General features: G+C 37.7%; 1 protein-coding gene across 2 annotated transcripts in view; it reads left to right on the plus strand.

Moving 5' to 3' along the window:
* ZCCHC2 (zinc finger CCHC-type containing 2) overlaps positions 1 to 19382 on the plus strand; it is a 61061-nt gene that overhangs the window by 33503 nt on the left and 8176 nt on the right. For both annotated transcript variants that reach the window (XM_017528867.2, XM_017528868.2), the window contains 7 exons: positions 3218 to 3312; positions 5707 to 5790; positions 7582 to 7639; positions 9691 to 9826; positions 11263 to 11327; positions 11715 to 11809; positions 17115 to 17243. In XM_017528867.2, the coding sequence (XP_017384356.1) occupies positions 3218 to 3312; positions 5707 to 5790; positions 7582 to 7639; positions 9691 to 9826; positions 11263 to 11327; positions 11715 to 11809; positions 17115 to 17243 (662 nt within the window). The remainder of the gene's footprint in view (positions 1 to 3217; positions 3313 to 5706; positions 5791 to 7581; positions 7640 to 9690; positions 9827 to 11262; positions 11328 to 11714; positions 11810 to 17114; positions 17244 to 19382) is intronic.

Genomic DNA, 19382 nt, shown 5'->3' on the forward strand with positions numbered 1-19382 from the left:
AGGCTTTTAGGATTCTCTTCAGCAGTGATCATACTTGGCCTCTTGTGCATGTCTGTATCTGTGTGTTTTCTAAACGTTTTTACTGTAAAGATGTTATTAAAGCTAATTGTGAAGAAAGCAGAGGTGTGTACTGTGAAAATTTCCCAATTTCCCATTCTCCAAATTTAGCAGTTAAAGTAGCCTAACTTTTCCAAAATTTTCTGTGCATGTACATGCCCTTAGATTTATGTATATATATTTCCTTTACTGTCCAAATGGAAGTATTTTATATGTATTAATACTTTCCTGCCACTTCTTTAAATGTATTGGGATGTGGTAACACATCTTATATGTAAAAAGATGGCTGCTTTGATTCCTTTTTAGCTGAACCATAATTAAATTAATCAACATATTTTATGTCCATTTTAGTTGTTTCTAAGTATTTTTAAACTACAATGTCCAGGTATATGATTTAATTTTTTACTTTTTATTTTTATTAATTTTTTTTTGAGACATGACCTCGCTCTGTTGCCCAAGCTTGTCTCAAACTCCTAGGCTCAAACAATCGCTCCAGGAGGTATATATTCTTAACACATATGGGTACGTATTTATCTGTAAGATCAATTTACAGAAATATTGTAATTGGTCAAAAGTTACATGTATTTTTAATATGTAATATTTTCAAATTATCTCTAAAAAGGTAGCAGCACTTTATATCCTCTGACGCCTCATATTTGTATCTCCCACCTAAGCAGACACAAAACGTTCGCAATTGCTCTTCTTTGCTTATCTCGGAAAGAAAGTCTGATTTCAGTTTGTGTTTGAGTGGCTTTAGCCGCCTCCCTGTGAATGGCTTTTTCAGTCCTTTCTACGCATTATTGGTGTCACTGATTAGAAGAGTTAGTTGTTAAATAAAGGAAAGAGCCCTACTTGCGATTACTTCTTGACCATACAGGTGTTTTAAACTTTTATGTAGCCAAATTTATTGATCTTTTCTCTTGTGGTTTCAGGGTTTTGTGTCAGGCCTAGAAAGACCTTTTCAAAACATATTTGAAATATGTTTCAAAAAATATTTTTTAAAGTATGTTTTCTTCTAATACTTCCTTTAAGAAAAAATCTCGGATTCATTTGTAATTGATTTTGATGTAAGGAGTGTGGTAGGGATTTGTGTCTTTTCCCAAATGGCTAGCCTGTAGCCTCAACACCATGTCAGGACTCTTCCTTCTCAGTTTGTGGATTTTAAATTAGTAGGTCATTATTTGTGTCTCAGAAGTGTAGCAATTATAAAAAAGGGAAGAAAGGAAACAGAAATAGGAGGTAGGTTTATAAGTTATAACAGATTGGTTGGTACAGGACACACTGTATTTAGTCTCAAATATGCTGTAGGTTAGGAAAATGAAAATACGGCATGAAATGTGCATTTGTGGCTGGAAGATTTCTGTCATGTCAAAATGTAATCTTGTTTTTCTTACTTATCAAGTAGTTTGTGGCCACTTTGATTTTTTAATATCGGTATAATTGCCATCTTGTAGTTATTCATTAATGAGCCTTGACTTTAGTTTGTATACTGATTTAGTTCCCCTACCTTTATCTGATTTGTGGTTTAAATGTAATACTCAGTGTTCCCATAGTGGATGTCTACATAGTATTCGGAGTTATATCTGGGCTGTCCCTTGGGACTCAGGCCTTGAGTTGAAGGTGTGCCTGTGCTTTTGACCAATTGGTTTCTAATGTGACTGAGTGTGGGTTCCACCACTGCCTTTGGATTTTAGTGTCAGCGTTATGTAATATGTTCAGACCTGGAAATCCAGATTTGCTTCTGAATTCAGATCTCAGTTCTTTCCTCTCTTCATTTCACCCATGTCTTCTTACTGATTGTTTACTTCCACACTGGAATACCAAGAAGCAATTTCACGTAATATACAAGGCAACTTTGGCCCATAAGAGTCATCTGTTGGTATGTTAATAATTTTACAGTTAATCTGAATGATAGATCAAAAACCTTTGGGGGGAGAAATTAAGAATTAAAATTTAAAATGAGCATCAAAAGTGTTCAAAATAATTTGTATGTTGAGGGCCTAAGTAATGGGTAGGGTGACAGTTTATCTACGTGCACTGTTTGATTCTCGTAACCTTGAGAAATTGGAAGGTGAAAGGCTAACTAGCTTGTTTAGGGTGCTTTAGCTTATAAGTGGTTGAACTGGTATTCAAATTGAAAGTAAACTTCCTAGTAGATTCTGCTCTAATTGTATGTGCAAGACCCCTTTTACAGGTACCACTGTAAGAAAGACCTCCAGCTGGAGTCTTTTAATTACATTAATAAAATATGGGGAAAGCTGGGTTTCAGAGATAACTTGGACTCATGGCATGGTACACATTCAACATGAACCATTAGTCAGCGGTGCCTTAGGTTGTAATAATACATGTATAATATATGATAACTACATAACTGACTGTTTCATATTTTCCAAGGCTCTTAGCATCCCAGACTTCCCAACCTCCCACTTTGAGAGTGTGGAAAGGTCCTTTAATAGTACAGACGAAGGCTGGGTGGGATGGCTCATGCCTGTAATCCCAGCACTTTGGGAGGCCGAGGTGGGCGGCTCACCTGAGGTCAGGAGACACTAGCCTGACCGACATGGTGAAACCCCACCTCTAGTAAAAAAAATATAAAATTAGCTAGGTATGGTGGCGCATGCCTGTAATCCTAGCTACTCAAGAGGCTGAGACAGGAGAAATCGCCTGAACCCAGGGAGGCCAAGGTTGCAGTGAACTGAGATCGAGCCACTGCACTCGAGCCTGGGCAATAGGAGCAAAACTCTATCTCAAAAAAATAAAAAATAGAAGTACAGCCAAATAAGGAGAAGAACACCTGTGAAGAAGAGTAAAGAAATTGCAGGTTTTTTTTTTTTTTTTTTTTTAACAGAAGGGTGGCTGTTGGACCACTTGGACAGAGGCTGAAATAATACATTTTTGGGCCAGAATCGAAATCTTACCATTAGATTATACAAAATTAAAAATGGATCTATTTAGTTGCTTCTTCCAAATGAGTTTTATTAAATTTTACTGACTTCTTCCCATAGGAAATACATTAGAAAATAATATTCTTTTCTATGGGAAGAATATTTTCCCATACCTGAATTAAATTGCCACTTAAGTCTGCCTTGTAATTGAAACCGAGCTTCTTGTGGATTTATATTATTTGAAATTAACAAATTTCTTTTCTTTTTATATACAGGCAGCTATTTTCAAGTTCATCGCAAGCTTTTCTACAGAGTCAGAAAGTACACAGCTTCTTTCAGTCCATATCGTCAGACTCCCTACACAGTCTTAGTAAGCATCCCCTGTCCTTCTGGGGAAATATTTTTTCTTTGTTGGATTTTATTGCTTTACCATGTCATTTTGTGTAGGTTTGTCATTTTAGTTAAGATTAAAGAATAGTGACATACAATTATTTGTCATTTTTAATGAATTTTACATGGCAGTTGTAAACAAAGTCATGTATAAAAGCTAATAGAGCAGACTGATTCCAAGGTAAGGTCTGAGTCTCTCTAGACTTTGGGGTGTGGCTAGTCCTTCATTTCTTTGACAGAACTGTTCCCTCACTGGCTGGAGACCTTACAGCGCCTCGTGCTGGTGTATGATCTTGTCTGCCTTCCTCTTCTCACCTGTTCCCAATTGACCTTTCCAGCCAGCTGATCAGGCAGAAAACATTAGCCTTATTCTTCTCACTCTGCCTCTCTGTTTTCAGTCACGGAAAGGACAACCTATGCTACACAAAGAATGTCTCCCTTTATGTCCCTTCCTTACCCTCCCCTCGTTTACAGTTAGGCCTTTCTTTCATGCAGGGACTATCAAAGGAAACCCTCACTCTTTTCTCCGATTCTAGTTTCCTACTCTAATCTATCCCTGGAGTATCCCAAGGATAAGTGTGTTAAATTCCTGCTTGGTCTGAAATTCAGGCCCCACTGTGACCTCCCGGGAGCTTCCTTCTGCTCCCAGCACACCCTGCCGTTGCCTGCCTGGTGTCTTTGCGCGTTTGTACCCTTACTTAAACACCCATCCTTTTGTCATAGCCCATTAAAATCACGCCTGTTTTAAGGCCCAGCTGAAACATCACCTCTTCCATGAAGCTTTGCGAGTTTTTCTTATGTTCTGTATGTTGAATTTGGTCCTCGTGCTTCAGCTTTCACCACTGTCTGTCTTTTAATTTTGGACATATCTCCCTCAGCCTGCCTTTTACAAATATTTTGTCAGGAACATTGGTGTGTCCTTTAGCAGAATTTGTGCTAAACTCCAGGCGTAGCTACTATGGCAAGGAACATTTTTCTTTAAAACTGTCCTGCTTTCAGCAGTCATATTTTCCTGTATTTAAAGGGGAAAGAAAAACACGTATTTTCTCAATTTGAGGTGGGAGAAAGAGGTGAAAGAATAGTATGATTGCCTGTTACACAGGCTAACCTTGAAAGTTTCTCTAATTTAGTGTGTTACATGCTAATGTAATTATCAGTCAGAATTAAAAATGTGACTCTTTATGACTAGTTAACCAAGACAAGATGCACAACTTCATGGTTAAATTTATGTCTGAATGGTAGCAACAGCATTTATTAAAGAGAATCCTGATCATTCTGGAGCTATGTAGATTCAACCATCAGTGATTTTCTCTCTGAGCCAAATGTAAGTGCCTTTTATTGAACATGTATCAGTAGCATCTGTTTCATTTCAAAAAGGCATTGAATTGAAGCACAAAATTAAACTTTTAGTTTAGATGAACAGGCTGCTCAGGAAAACTCACCCAATTGAGGAGTACATATATAAATAATAAACTCATCTTGAGGGCGTGGCAGCATTTAAATTACATGAGCAGTGCTAATGAGGTTGGTAGATTTTGTTGTAAAATCTACCAGATTGTAAAATTAAAACACTGTATGAAAGTACAGCACTTGAGATTGTGGGATATCTCGTCAGCCTAATGTTCATGCATATCTGAGTTGTTTCACCAGTGAATATACTGTTGTGAAGGTTTATTTGCATACGCTGTTGGATTTTGCTTTGTTTTTATTTTATTTTTTGAAAAGTTGGTAGCTTTACCTTTTTATTCCCTGGGACAGAGAGCATCACTTCATATCCTGACAACTGGCACTGAAAAAAAACAATGCTAAAGTCATGAATGAGTTAAGATGTTGAACTCTGGAGTTCTGGCCTGTATTTTATGGGGAAGTAATCCAAAATGTGTTGCCTGGGCCAGTGCTGGTCCATAAATTGCTTCTTACTGGTCTGTAATATGAGAACAGAAATTGAGGGCAGACACTGAGAGATAAGCAATTTGACATTGCCACAACATTATTTTATTGTATTTTACAAAAGTAACAATCCACAACAAACTAAAGATTAAAAAAATAAAAAATCTTTACCACACCTCAGATGTTTGAGAAGAATCTTTCTACTTTATTTCCTCATTTTGCACATGAGCACACTGGGGCTGACAGATATGAAATGACTCACCTAGGTCATTTGCTCTTCAGGGTACAGCTGGCTCCTTGATCAGGGTTCCTACTCACAGTCCAGTGCTTTGGGCTGTGTCTTCTTGCCTTCTCCTTAGTAGCCATATTTTCTTCACCATTTACCCTCCATTTGTTTTCCTTGGGTTAAAAAAAGCAATCATTATATTTGTTTTCTTTATTTTAATTTTTCTAAAAAGTTAATAGTATTGAATACTTCCTGCAGATACCTTACAATCCTCTCTGAAGACTTCTAAGATATTAGAACACTTAAAAGAAGACAGCTCTGAAGCTTCAAGTCAAGAAGAAGGTAAATGTAGATTCACTAGCGTAAATCATCCTGCCTGCTGATAGCTCATGGATAGAACACATTAAGGAGTGCAGAAACTGACATATAGGAATTGGAATGTGACAGAGGTTGCATTACAAATAAGTGAAGAAAGAATAGACTGTTCGGTAAATGTTGTTAGACAATTGACTTTCCATAGGAAAAATTACGTAGAATTAGATTCCTAATTACATCATGCAGAAGACAGTCAAGTGAGTAACAACTTACATGTAAAATGTAAAATTTAAACTTTCAAATGTTAATTTGGGAGGAGAAGCCTTTTTTGAACAAAGTAGATCATGACCACAGTAGAGATCTTACTAATCTAAATTAGAGCTTCCATATGACAAAAGGAACCATACACCTCGGAGGTGATGTTTGCAGGATATTTATAGGTGAGACTATATCCAGACCTATGGAAGGATCTTCGTGAAAAGTCGGTGAGACAATCAGCCCAACAGAAATATAAGTGAAAGACATAAATAAGTGATTCTTACATGAGGAAACGTGGACAGCTGTTACACAGTGTGCAGCCTCACTGGTAGTCAGGAAAATGCAAATGGAAACAGGTGTCATCTCACACTCAGCAGATTGGCGAAACGTTTTGAAGTCCGACATCAAGGATATGAAGCAGTGGGAACTCTCAGGCACTGTTGATGGGGACATAAATTGACACAACTATTTTGGACAGAAATTTGACGCTGTGAAATGAAGTTGGAGATAATCATATGCTGCTGTCCAGCAATCCTGCATCTGTGAAAATTGTTACACACGTGCAAAAGAGGACATAGGCACAGATCCTTGAGGCAGCATTGTTTGCAAGGGCAAATAACAGGAAATTGCCTGAACATTTCAAATGTTAGTAAAGTTTAAATAAATTATGTCTTTGTGCTAGGTAGTAATTAAAATAAAGGATATTTATAGTACATTTGGGTCTCCATCTCTGCATTGTTGGGTTTAACCAACTGTGGGCTGAAAGTATTTGGGGGGAAAATTGCATCTGTACATTTATGGACTCTTTTTCTTGTCGTTTTTCTTTAAACAATACAGCATAACAACTATTTACATAGCATCTACATTGTATTAGGTATTATTAGTAATATAGAGATGATTTAAAGTGCACAGGAGGTGTGCATAGATTATATGCAAATACTGAAGGACAGTTGTATATTGAAGCCTGTAATACCTATATGTGTTTATTAGCACACATGTATGGATAGTTAAAGTAAATACTTGTACTAGAATGTTTGAACAAGTAAGGTACTAGTTAGCCTCTGTGGAGGGATGAAGGGGAATGGAATGGAGGAAGACCTTCATTCATACCTGTGTGATATTTTTCCTTAGAGGGAAATACAGAGAAGTCTAGAAGGTGGTATCCATGGGTGTTTGTTATAGATACGTGTTTGTTAGTAATAGATACGTGTTTGACTATTTGAAACTCTTCATTTTTTAATGGTTAAAAAAGAGTTCTATCTGAAATTGGATGCTTTCGTTTTGTAGGGACATATTCATATTAGACTTTCCTAGTTTTGAACAAGATTGATTTGCTGTTAGGAGGAAAACATTTGAGAGGATATAAAAGGTAATTCGGAGTATACTGTGTTTTTGAAAAGGCTTCAAGATAACTTCTACAGTGAGAAATGCTTAGAAGTGCCTCATACAGCTGTCACCAGTGGTTATGATCATGCAAACTATCATGCAAACTAGTAGCATCCTTCTGTTGGTTTTTGCTGCAGCATTTCATGTAATAAGTTACTTTTTCCTCTCTTCTAGATGTATTGCAACATGCCATAATCCACAAGAAGCATACTGGGAAAAGTCCCATTGTGAAGTAGGTGTCCTGTTTCAAAAACAAAAAGTGCCTTGGTACATTTTTAAATTGTTGTAACATTTAATTAAACTACTGATGTATTTGGCTATAAATCTGTCATTTTGCTATTTATTTCTCTATTCTTTCTGTTTCCTTTTCTCACTTTTTTTGCCGCCTTTTGGGCTGTTTTTGTTCTGTTTTTTTGTTTTTGTTTTGTTTTGTTTCTACTAGCCGTGATAGTTTTACAATGTTTTTAAATTCTTACAGTGGTTACCCTAGAGAGTATATTATATATCTTTGACTCGTTAAAGTTGGATGTTAATTTGTGCTTATACTGTTCCCAAACAATTTGAAGACCTTAGATTACTGTAAGTTCATTTATCTCCCCCTAACTTGTAAGCCATGGCTGTCATGCATTTTAATTCACTGTTATAATTTTAAGCCCCATGAAACCTTTTCGCAGTGTTGGTGTAGATACTGATTGCTTCCTGTGTCTCTGAACATCCACCTATGATTGTTTTCCTTCCAATTGAAGCACACTTGCATATTTCCTATACTCAATCTCCAGTGATGAATGCCCTTAATTTTTATTTGGAAAAAAATGTTTATTTCGCCTTCATTTTTAAAAGATACTTTTGTCACATGTGGGATTCTAATTGGGCAGTTATTTTCCGTGAGCTTTTTGAAAGTACAGCTTCCTCATCTTCCAGGTTCTCCCTTTATTTCCTTCCATCTTATTCTCTCTGCCCACCTCCAGTTTCTCCTGCAGATGACATTAAAATCATCTGTGTGATTTCTGACTCATACCACGCTAGTGCTCTGCTCCTCGAGTACACACTGTGAGACACTCCACTTCCTGCCTCAGGACCTTTGCTGTATCCACAGGAAGCTGCCTCCATCCTTTGGGTCTGTCGTTCTGGGAGGGCCCAGAGGCTTGGGCCCCTGTTGCTTCCAGCCTCCACTGTGGACTCTTCATTGCAGTCCTTTGCCATTTTATTCTCTCCGCTCCCTTGCTCCTGCTTTTTAGGATCACTTCCTAAATAAACGCTGTTACTGGATTCTGCATTTGAGAGGAACTCACACTTAGGTCATTTGGCATCCAGAATTTCAGTCAGTCTTACTACTGCTCTTCTGAAGACAATGTGCATTTCTCTCTGATTGCCTTTTTTAAGGATTTGTCGTTGTCTGGTTTTCAGTGGTTTTCCTAGCTTCCTTTGCATGAATTCTCCTTGAATCTGTAGCCTGATGTCTTTTGATTTTAGAAAACTCCTAGCTCTTACCTCTTCAAATATTTCTTCTCCGCTTTTCTCTTGCTTCCTCTTCCAAAACTCCAAATCCTTCTATGTTAGGTTTTTCATCATGTCCCATGTCTTTTAAGCCTTTTTTGTTTTTCATATTTTTTTCGCTGTCAGTGCTTTAATCTGTTTTCTTCTGACCAAATTTCTTCTTCATTGATTTTCTTCATCTGTTTCCCCTTCACTATTTTTTCCATCTATTTCCCATTTGTTGAGTTTGTAATGTTAGTTTATTTTACAGTTCTAGAATTTAAATTTTTTGTGCTTTCCAAATTTCTCTTCCAAAATCCTCAATCTTGTGTTTGCTGACCAAGTTAAGCATTGTTACCTGAAAGTCTGTCCGTGTCCAATAAGTTTATTATCTGGATTCTGTTTGGGCCTGTTTCTCTTGTCTGTTTTTTTTCGTTTTTGTTCTCATTATCCCTCCCTTCATGTGCCTAGTTACTTAAGTACTCAGGACAGCAGTGCTCTCAAGATGCAGGGTTGTGTAAGCCTCTCTGTCCCTACTGTCAGCAGTGTATAATGGTCACCATCACATAGCATCTAAAAGAGGGTACAGCTGTTAAAACTCTTTTTAGAGACAGGTATTAATGATAAATAGATGTGTAGTGGTTTATTTCTCATAATATACTTGTTTTTTCTTAGACCTATCACTAGGCATTCCATGAAGAAACTAATATACTAAAGAAAGGCTTACTGTAACTTCTTTATTGACATGAAATAGCAGTTTATTATTGAGGACAGATTTTCACACTTTCATAACCTTTTCTTTGGCAGCACAATTGGTACGAATTGTTCTCCTTTGGATGGGCTTACCATGCAATATCCTGAACAGAATGGGATTGTGGATTGGAGGAAGCAAAGCTGTACCGCCATTCAGCACCCAGAGCACTGTGTGACCTCAGCTGACCAGGTATGTGGGGAGTTTGTTTTGCAGCTGTGTAGTTAAAGCATTGCTACTCTGTAAGAAAAAAATTAAGCTCTGTGAGCTTTCAGTCAGACAGTATATCTGGTAAGAAGAAATGCAGGAACGTTTAAGTATTAGGCTTTATACTTATATATGAGCTAAGTTCTTTTGAGACCTGAAAGTGTATTTAGATTACTTTTACTGCTTGTGTAAAATTAGTACACTTTAATAGGACACCTCACCAGGCACCATGGGTCACTTCTAATCCTAGCACTTCAGAAGACCAAGATGGGAGGATTGCTTGAGGCCACACATTTGACCACCGTGGGCAACATAGTGAGACCCTGTCGCTCTCAAAAAATTTAAAAATTTTTTAGTGTGTGGTGGTGCACACCTGTAGTCTCAGCTACTTGGGAGGCTGAGGCAGAAGGATCACCTGAGCCCAGGAGTTCAAGGCTACTGTGAGCCATGATTACACCACTTCACTTCTCCCTGAGCAAGAGTGAGACCCTGTCTAAAAAATAAAATAAATTTAAAGCAATAAAAATTTAAAAAATAATACCTTCACTGTTTATTCTAAGAAGATGTATGTTAGATTGTTATGCCAGAATTTTTTGCTCTTGAAAGAATTGAAAGAAGGATTCACATTTCAATCACTCTCTTGCTATTTGTGATGTAAATTTTCCAACTGACCTTTCTTCATGAGTAGTTGAATCAGTTTACTGACACTTGAGAATGCATTAGGGGATGTTTGCTTTCTTAAGATTTGGGTGTGATCAGAGAGCAGAATGCTCTTAAGTATGTTTAGTGTCATATGGCCTCAGAGATATGGGGGAAGGTCCCTATGTATATGTTACAAGTATGGAATGAAACTTCTCTCTAGAAGATAGATTCGTTAACCCGATGTTGTCTCTGGCCAATACTCAGATCCAAATGTTAACTCTTCTCGGAATGTGTTTTTATGCATTAGAGCATATTCTGAGAAACCATAAATAGTTTCAGTAATAATTAATGTCCTATTTTCAAAGCCTATCTGAGTGTACTTTCCCTACTTCAGTGCCTGCACCCTCTTTTCTTAGAGTTGACATAATTATGTGTTGACAGTTTTATCAGATTGTGTTTTAAGAGAATAGTAGTAAACCTACAGCAAGTACCAGTCACTTGATTATGTTTCATTTTATAGTCAAACAGAATGTAGGTTCGTTTTAAAGGAAAAACAGAAAATAATACTGTATAAATCATGAGGAAAATATTCATGTATTTGTCACAGAATATATAAATTTTTTTTAGTGGTTCAAGTGGGAAACTTCAAAAATAGGTTGGAAATCAACACTTGTTAGAATATACAACTGGGAATATATCATATTAATGTTTACTATCAGAGTAAAAACATCAGTATGGTTTAGCTTTTTTCTGATTTGTCTTTTTATTCTTTCTGCTAGCATTCTGCTGAAAAACGGAGTTTGTCTTCAATAAATAAGAAGAAAGGAAAGCCACAAACAGAAAAGTAGGTTCAATGTAATGTTGCCAGTAGTAGAGATTGGTAGGGAAAGAGAGCACATAGTCTTTGATAATCGGCATGTTTAGTTTATGGTAGCATACAATGTAGTGTTTTTTAGTTAGTTTTTTAAATATTTTTAATTCTGAGTTTAACTCTTTTGGTTCAAAATACTAATATATGCAGATGATAAAAATAAAGCTACTGTCAAATACTGCATTCAGTTTGAAGGGGTAAAATTCTTACAACTTTACACAGAAGGGTGACTCTTAATTGTATTTAGATTATTACTTACTGAAAAAATTTAAGTCTTGACGGGAATTTTATCAGTACTGTACTGAATGTGTTTGGTAGATAACTTTATAAAAATGTTGGCAATATGTTCATTTGGTTTAGGGAGAAGATTAAGAAAACTGACAACAGATTGAATAGTAGAATAAATGGTATTAGACTCTCCACTCCTCAGCATGCCCATGGTGGTACTGTGAAAGGTAAGAAGGTTGTTTTTCTTTCAAATACCCCTCCCCTAAATATACTCAGCATGATAGTTACTGTATTAATAGGTATTGAGCTGTCGTGTCAAATCCTAATACTATAATTTTACCTTGCATTGATATATATAGCTATTTCCAAATTACAGTTCCGAAATCCATAGAGTTAATTTAGAGGAGACACCCAGCCATGGGGGTGAACATTGCCTTTGCCTCATTTATTCTCACCCGCCCCTCCCTTCTGGCAGCAGCAGTCCCCCAGGTTGTCCTTCTCCAGCCAGTCTCGACTCAGGAGACAGGCCCCAAGGCCATTCGGGAGCTCTCCTTTGGCTTTCCCAGCCACTCACGAGAGCGTTTCTGTGTAAAGTCATTTTTTAGAATACTGTTGACTTCTTCATGATTTAATAACCATCCTTTATGAAGTTTTTGAGGCTTTACGGGAATGCCAACCCTCAAATTTTTGTTATGCTAGATTTATATGGCTTCCATTTACCCACCATTATTTTAAGGTCCCTTTATTTTTAGGTTCAAGGTTCATTTGGTTTGAGAAATGCCCTTCTGCAGCTTCATTGACTACTTCTCATATTTTATCTTTACTATTAATTGTAACTGTTAAAAAAGAATAAGAGCACACAGACCTCTAGGAGAACATTTTATCCCTGGATGCCCTGACACATTTATTTAATGATCCCACAAATAGGATATTTTAATTTAAATGTTATTCTAATGTTAGTACATTCTGTTGTGATGTAATATGAATAACCAGAATATATTTCTTAAAAGTTTGAGCATATTTTTAAACTATATATTTGTATAGAAAGACTGAATAGTGATAAAAGACAAATGGTTACCTTTTGAATCTAAAATCATCTGGGCCAGATGCAGTGGCTCATGCCTGTAATCCCAGCACTTTGGGAGGCCAAGGCGGGTGGATCACCTGAGGTCAGGAGCTCGAAACTAGTCTGAACAACATGATGAAACCTCATCTTTACTAAAAATACAAAAATTAGCTAGGAGTGGTGGCAGCCACCTGTAATCCCAGCTACCCTGGAGGCTGAGGCGGGAGAATTGCTTGAAAACCCGGGAGGCGGAGGTTGCAGTGAGACGACATGATTCCATTGCACTCCAGCCTGGGAAATGAGCAAAACTGTCTCAAATAAATAAAATAAAAACACCTGGCCAACTCATTGAATCATTGGAACTATGGGGAAAATGACATGGTTAAAACCCATCTTGTCTATAGAAGGATCTTGCTACACTTTACTGTCCCCGAAGTTCCCCCTGATGGTGATGGCAGCTTAACAGAGGAGGAGGAAAAAGGCAAATAAGGAAGACAGAAGTCTATAGGTGGACATTTGGAGATTGACTGTGCTAGGCCTCCCTGTCTCTGTTCTTTCTCTTTCTAGTTCATTTTCCATGCTGCTGCCATATTTGTTTTCTAAAGCACCATTTTCTGAATGAAATTCCTGCCCTCCCCAAAATCTCTCTGTCTCTTATCTCACCGTGTTTGGGAACTACTGCTCACTAAAGCAGTTTGCAACTGTTCTTTCCATGTTAGCCTATTTCCAGAGGAGAAGCACGTGGACTTTGGTCAGACAGCTGTGGGTTTGAGCGTCTTGCTCCACCAGTTTCTTAGGCATGTGACCTCTCTGAAGCCTTTGTTTGCTCATTTGTAAAACAGGAGTAATGCCTGTCTCAGCAGATTGTAAGAATTACATGTAAAAACATATGAAGAGCATTTTCCTAGTACCAAGTGCCTAGGCGTTCAATGCAGCAATTTTGTTCCTTTTCCCTGTTCTAATAAATTAGAGGGAAACATACATTGTATAGGTTATTAAGAACTTTGTATGCCGGGCGCGGTGGCACCTACCTGTAGTCCCAGCTACTCGGGAGGCTGAGGTGGGAGGATCGCTTGAGCCTAGGAGTTCTGGGCTGTAGTACGCTATGCCAGTCAGGTGTCCGCACTAAGTTAGGCATCAATATGGTGACCTCCTGGAAGCAGGGGACCACCAGGTTGCCTAAGGAGGGGTGAACCGGCCCAGGTTGGAAATGGAGCAGGTCAAAACTCCCATGCTGATCAGTAGCGGGATCACGCCTGTGAATGGCCGCTGCATTCCAGCCTGGGCAACACAGTGAGTCCATGTCTCTTAAAAGTAAAAAAAANAAAAAAAAAAAAAAAAAAAAAAAAAAAAAAAAATTCGTAACAGCATCACAAACTCATTCATTTTTTTCCTTAAATTTCAAGTATTATTATGAAAATAACAACCTTAACATGTTTAAGTTCATCTATTTTCTCCTCTATGTATGTCACCAATTTGTAACATTCTTTGTATAGCTTGTCTCATTGATGTCAAATGCACCGCAGATGTATGCCAATTCCAACTTAAAAAAAAAACCCATCTGTGTGTTAATTTCCCTTTGAAATATTAAGGCACCAGGGAATCATTGCCTTTAAGCATTCAGTAACTCAATACGTGCCTAAGGGTTTTTTGTACGGAGCAACAGTTCATATCATAAATTGAAGAGACACTGTCTTGAAGCTGAAAATACTGAGTCTTTCTGATTAGCAGTTTGTTTGGATCTTTAAATAATACATTCTAGCTTAAGATTTGTATTGTTTTACTTTTTAAAAATTTATTATTAAACTTAAATTTTAACTTCTGTTTTGAGGAATAATACATTTATATAACTCAGGATTTTGAAAGGAAAAGAGATCGCTCTGAGCCCTCCTCTGTGCTGGCTCCTGTCAGGACAGTCAGTGCCATCAGTTATCTGTGTTCTTGGAGTGTCTTTTCTTTTAAAACCGAAACTTTCTGTCTCTCTCCTGAAGAGGTGCATATTAGCTCGTAATTAAGAATGCTCACCATGGCTGGGTGCAGTTGCTCACACCTGTAATCCCAGCACTTTGGGAGGCCAGGGCTGGTGGATAACTCGAGGCTAGGAGTTCGAGACCGGCCTGGCACCATGGTGAAACCCTGTCTCTACTAAAAATATAAAAATTAGCCAGGTGTGGTGGCACCTACCTGTAGTCCCAGCTACTCGGAAGACTGAGGCAGGAGAATCGCTTGAACCCAGGAGGTGAAGGTTGCAGTGAGCTGAGATTGAGCCACTGCACTCCAGCTGGGGTGACAGAATGACACTCCATCTCAAAAAAAAGAAAAAAAAAAGAATGTTCATCATTTTAGTTTATTGGCCAGTGTTTCTTCCACACCATTTCTTCTGTTGCCAAATTGTGGCACCAGAAAGTTTAGAGGGAAATGATGAGATGGCTGATTTCTCAGTTTCTTGTAAAAGATTTAGAATAATCCAAAGGTCTCCAGCTTTCTTTAATACCCCACGTGAAATACGTGGTTCTATCGCCTGATTTATCTAAATGGTTCCTAACTCTGTAACAGACTTCTGTGGTTTATAGTTACCAATAACCAGTATTTTTAGTGTTAGAATAGTAGCTTAGGTTTTAAACATTGTTTTTGTCGTCTTTGTTATGTGCAAGACCCTTTATCATTTGAGACATGACCAAAAAAATTTCAAGTTTGTGTCTCTTTTTAAAAGGCCAATTTGTGGAGTATCCTTTGGAATACTTGGTTTATCTTCACTTTCCACACCCCCTGAATCTCTAGAGGATCACATAATTTGTGATTGTAAACGTTCTTAAGTTACCACACAATTCTGAAGCACCTTCTGAATCATCAAAAGATTATGTTTGGTATAGATTTAGATTTATGTATTCATTTCTTTGGAGCTGCAGTTTAGTATATGGCAATTAGTGATTAGACTATTCACCAGCTTTTACAGTGTAAAGAAAATAGTTTTGCAAATTATGCCATTTGGAGAGAGAGCTGCTTTTTAAAAAGCATATTCTAAAATTTGCTCTTTGAAGTTTGAAAATGCCTACTGTAGTTTCACTGTCTTGAGTTTTGGTGGGCGCTACCCAGGAGGTTCCTTTTCAGTTCATTTCTAGTTTGACAATATCCTGTTGAATTTTTGATTCTCTTGATTTTTGGATTGTTCATTTTGTTATATGCTGGTTGAAATATTTATATGCAAGACTTTCATGCAAGATCTATAGGTTTCATCATTAGTCCAATTGACAACTTGTTTGGCCACTGTGGCCCATTAGATTGTCTTCAAGCAGCCGTTGGTGTTGACTCACATCCCTTTAGTCACCTTATGACTTGTATTCAGGGCCTAGTACTGAGTAAGTATCCTCCAGGTTACTTTTCTGAAAAAATATTACCTGCCCATGGAACTCCTCTGCCACTTTCCTTGTAGCCTCCTTAAGATGTGCAGTTTTCCCTTGGCAGTTTGACATTTATTACTCAGAAAGAATTCAGCAGCATCAACATTCCTAATGACTTTATTTTTCTTTAATATTCATCCAACAGTTGAGTGGCTAGACTAATCTAGGTCATGGTTAACAGTCTTGACACTGTTGTAAGTTTATCCCAGCCAAAAGCCACAGGTTAGTGACCTGAATTGCTCATTATACAAATTGTGTCTTTTCTCTGACACATATATTGCCCAGGCAATTAATACCTGTTATCTTTTACTGGTTCTGTCAGTTGCCATAGAAATGATTCACTAATCTATGGTTCTTAAGAACCCTTTGGAATCCCTTATTTGGGGATTTATACACCAAACATATATTGAATGCTTGCTGTAAGGCAGAAGTGTGCTAGCTACTGGGTTTACAGAGATAACAGAATATTTTCCTAAGTCAGGGCCATGTAGGAAAAAATCCAAAGTTTGTATCTCTTGTCCAATACTAGATATACCTATCATCCCTCCTTATGTGTTCAAAACTGATACGGCTAGTTGGTCGTGGCAGGTCCTGTGCACCACCTCACACTACCTCAGTATAGGCTTCCTCTTAGGGCAGAACTCACTGGGCCACTCCATCTACTAGATGGGAAGCGTTTTATTCTCTTAAATTACTCGAACCAAGTAATTTTAATTGAATAGGCATCTTGAGTTCTTGTAAAGAATGAATTTTTCAACAAGCTCTGAGAAGTTAAAATATCTAGATTTAGAAGGTAGCTCAAAGTGATGTTATTGGACAGACCTTACAAAGAACCTTAACTCTTTTTTTCTTTGAAGTCAGTAAGATTGAGTCATTCTGTCCATTGTTTTAAGAATATATTAAATATTTTTCGTTAAAATTGTAATTTAATAATCAGTTCTCATCTAGATCATGGTTGTAGGAAAACAAAATATTTATAACTAAAATTAATTTCTAATGGTTCAACTTAGAAATTTATTTAAAATGACTTAGCATGATTTTTTAAAATAGTGTTTTTATTTTTAGATGTGAATTTGGACATTGGCTCTGGCCATGACACATGTGGAGAAACATCATCAGAGAGTTACAGTTCTCCATCTAGTCCACGACATGATGGAAGAGAAAGTTTTGAAAGTGAAGAAGAAAAAGACAGAGGTTTGTTCTTTGAAGTGGGGGTATTGTTGGCATGGCAGGGGCAGGGGAGCGGAGGGAAAAGTGTGTTGTGTCTTCGTGTCAAAGACAAACAAGGAATTTTATGATCCTATAAATTCCACTAACTGACTTTAAATGTAAAATTGATATAAAGGGTATATGTAAATGATATAAATGATACAGATAATTACCTTAGAAATTCCTAGCAGTATTGATTTGATAAACATATTTCATTGCATTTGAAGTTAAATAGGATGAAGGCAGGATCATAATGAAGTAGAGTTAGTGTAGAAAGAAGGAAAATGGGCGTGTTGTTAGATGCATATACATTTATGCTCTTTATGTCCTCTTGATTGACCCTTTTATCATTATAAGATACTTTTCTTTGTCTCTAATGACAATTTTTGTCTTAAAATCCATTTTGTCTGATAGTAATATAGCCAATTCACCTTTCTTCTAGATACTGCTTGCACAGTACTTTGATTTCTATCCTTTTATTTTAAACGTATTTGTGTCTTTAAATATAAAGTTTGTCTCTGGCAGACAACTTACAGTTAGATTATGATTTTGTTTTGTTTTGTTTTTTGTTTTGTTTTGTTTGAGATGGAGTCTGGCTCTGTCACCCAGGCTAGAGTGCGGTGGCACAATCTCGCTGACTGCAACATCCACCTCCCGGGTTCAAGTGATTCTCCTGCCTCAGCCCCCCAAGTAGCTGGGATTACAAGTGCCTTTCACCACGCCCAGCTAATTTTTGTATTTTTAGTAGAGACAGGGTTTCACTGTGTTGGCCAGGCTGGTCTTGAACTCCTGACCTTACGATCCACCCACCTCGGGCCTCCAAAGTGCTGAGATTATAAGCGTGAGCCACCACGCCTGGCCAGATTATGGTTTTTTATTCATTCTGCTGATGTCTGCTGTTTGTCCATTTACATTTAATGTAATAAGGCAGGTTTTTTAGGTCTGCCATTTTGTTGTTTTCTATGTGCATTATGTCTTCAGTTCCTCCTTGCACAGAGGCTTAAAATCAGCCAACAGTGAGAGCTTAGGGTCTTCTCAGGTCTGCCTTGGAAAGGCATACAGCTATAGGCATGAGCAAAACCTTTTAGGTTCCCAGGAATATATTAAAGCTTTCCAAAGACTCCTGTGGCCGTCTCATTCCCCATTTTTTCATTTTAAGTTTTCTGGTCAGCCTCTTGTCAGCCCCAACTAGTAATGCTGTTTCGGGCAGCAACCTTGCTAAGCAGTTGCTTCTGACTAATCATGACAAATGTCCTGTTGATAAGAGGCTATAGCACAGAGTGAGCACTAGCTGCCAGACAGTAAAATGGTGACAGTTTGGTGATGGGGCTTTTGGGGAACTCCAGACCCATACTCCTAATGGCTGCTGGGTTTTATAGCTAGTACTACAAGAGAGAGAGTTTTTGCACTGATTTTGGAAATTGAGGGACAAGTCATTTACAGAGCTATTTTAGAGCTGGAGAAAGGAGGAGTGGCAGTAGGAAAGGGGAAAACGCCTTGAGGTTTTCTGTTCTTACAGATTGAGCTGTTTTTCTTTTTAATAAACACTGCTCAGAGTGCTGTAAGGCTTTAGTTAATTGCTAGAATTTTGAAAAAGTTGGTTATTTGACAGTTTTTGCTAGGGTTTTCATTGCTTTTATGAAACAATGGATTATTAGAGGTCTTACTCCACCATTCTAGTCTGGAGGTGAGATCTCCTTCAAAATGTGTATGTTGAATGAGAGTGTTGTCTTTACACATGATGACGACATCTGATTGGTGACACCTTGGTTATGAGGCGTACCCATGCTGATGGGCAGTATCAAGTTACTTCTCATGGTCCACCTGCAGATTAAGATCCTTAGCACATATTGTTTCAGCCAAGTATGGTTTCTTCCTGGGAAATCTGCAGCTCTCTGGGACCTTAGCTTTCTGAGTTATGGTATCAGGCTATGTCTCAGGGAGATATGCAATAGTGTTGCTACATCACATGCAGTTAAAGTCAGTGTTTACTTTGCAGTTATTTTGTAGTCATACCAAATATGGCATAGTTACTCTACCACCAATTCTTCTAATCTGAGACAACACCATACGTCTGATCTGCAGTTTCCTTGTGAAAGAAAAAAAATGAAAATCTCTCACCAT

This window comes from Cebus imitator, unplaced genomic scaffold (assembly GCF_001604975.1).
Source record: "Cebus imitator isolate Cc_AM_T3 unplaced genomic scaffold, Cebus_imitator-1.0 Scaffold55, whole genome shotgun sequence".
In the NCBI taxonomy this organism is placed as follows: Eukaryota; Metazoa; Chordata; class Mammalia; order Primates; family Cebidae; genus Cebus; species Cebus imitator.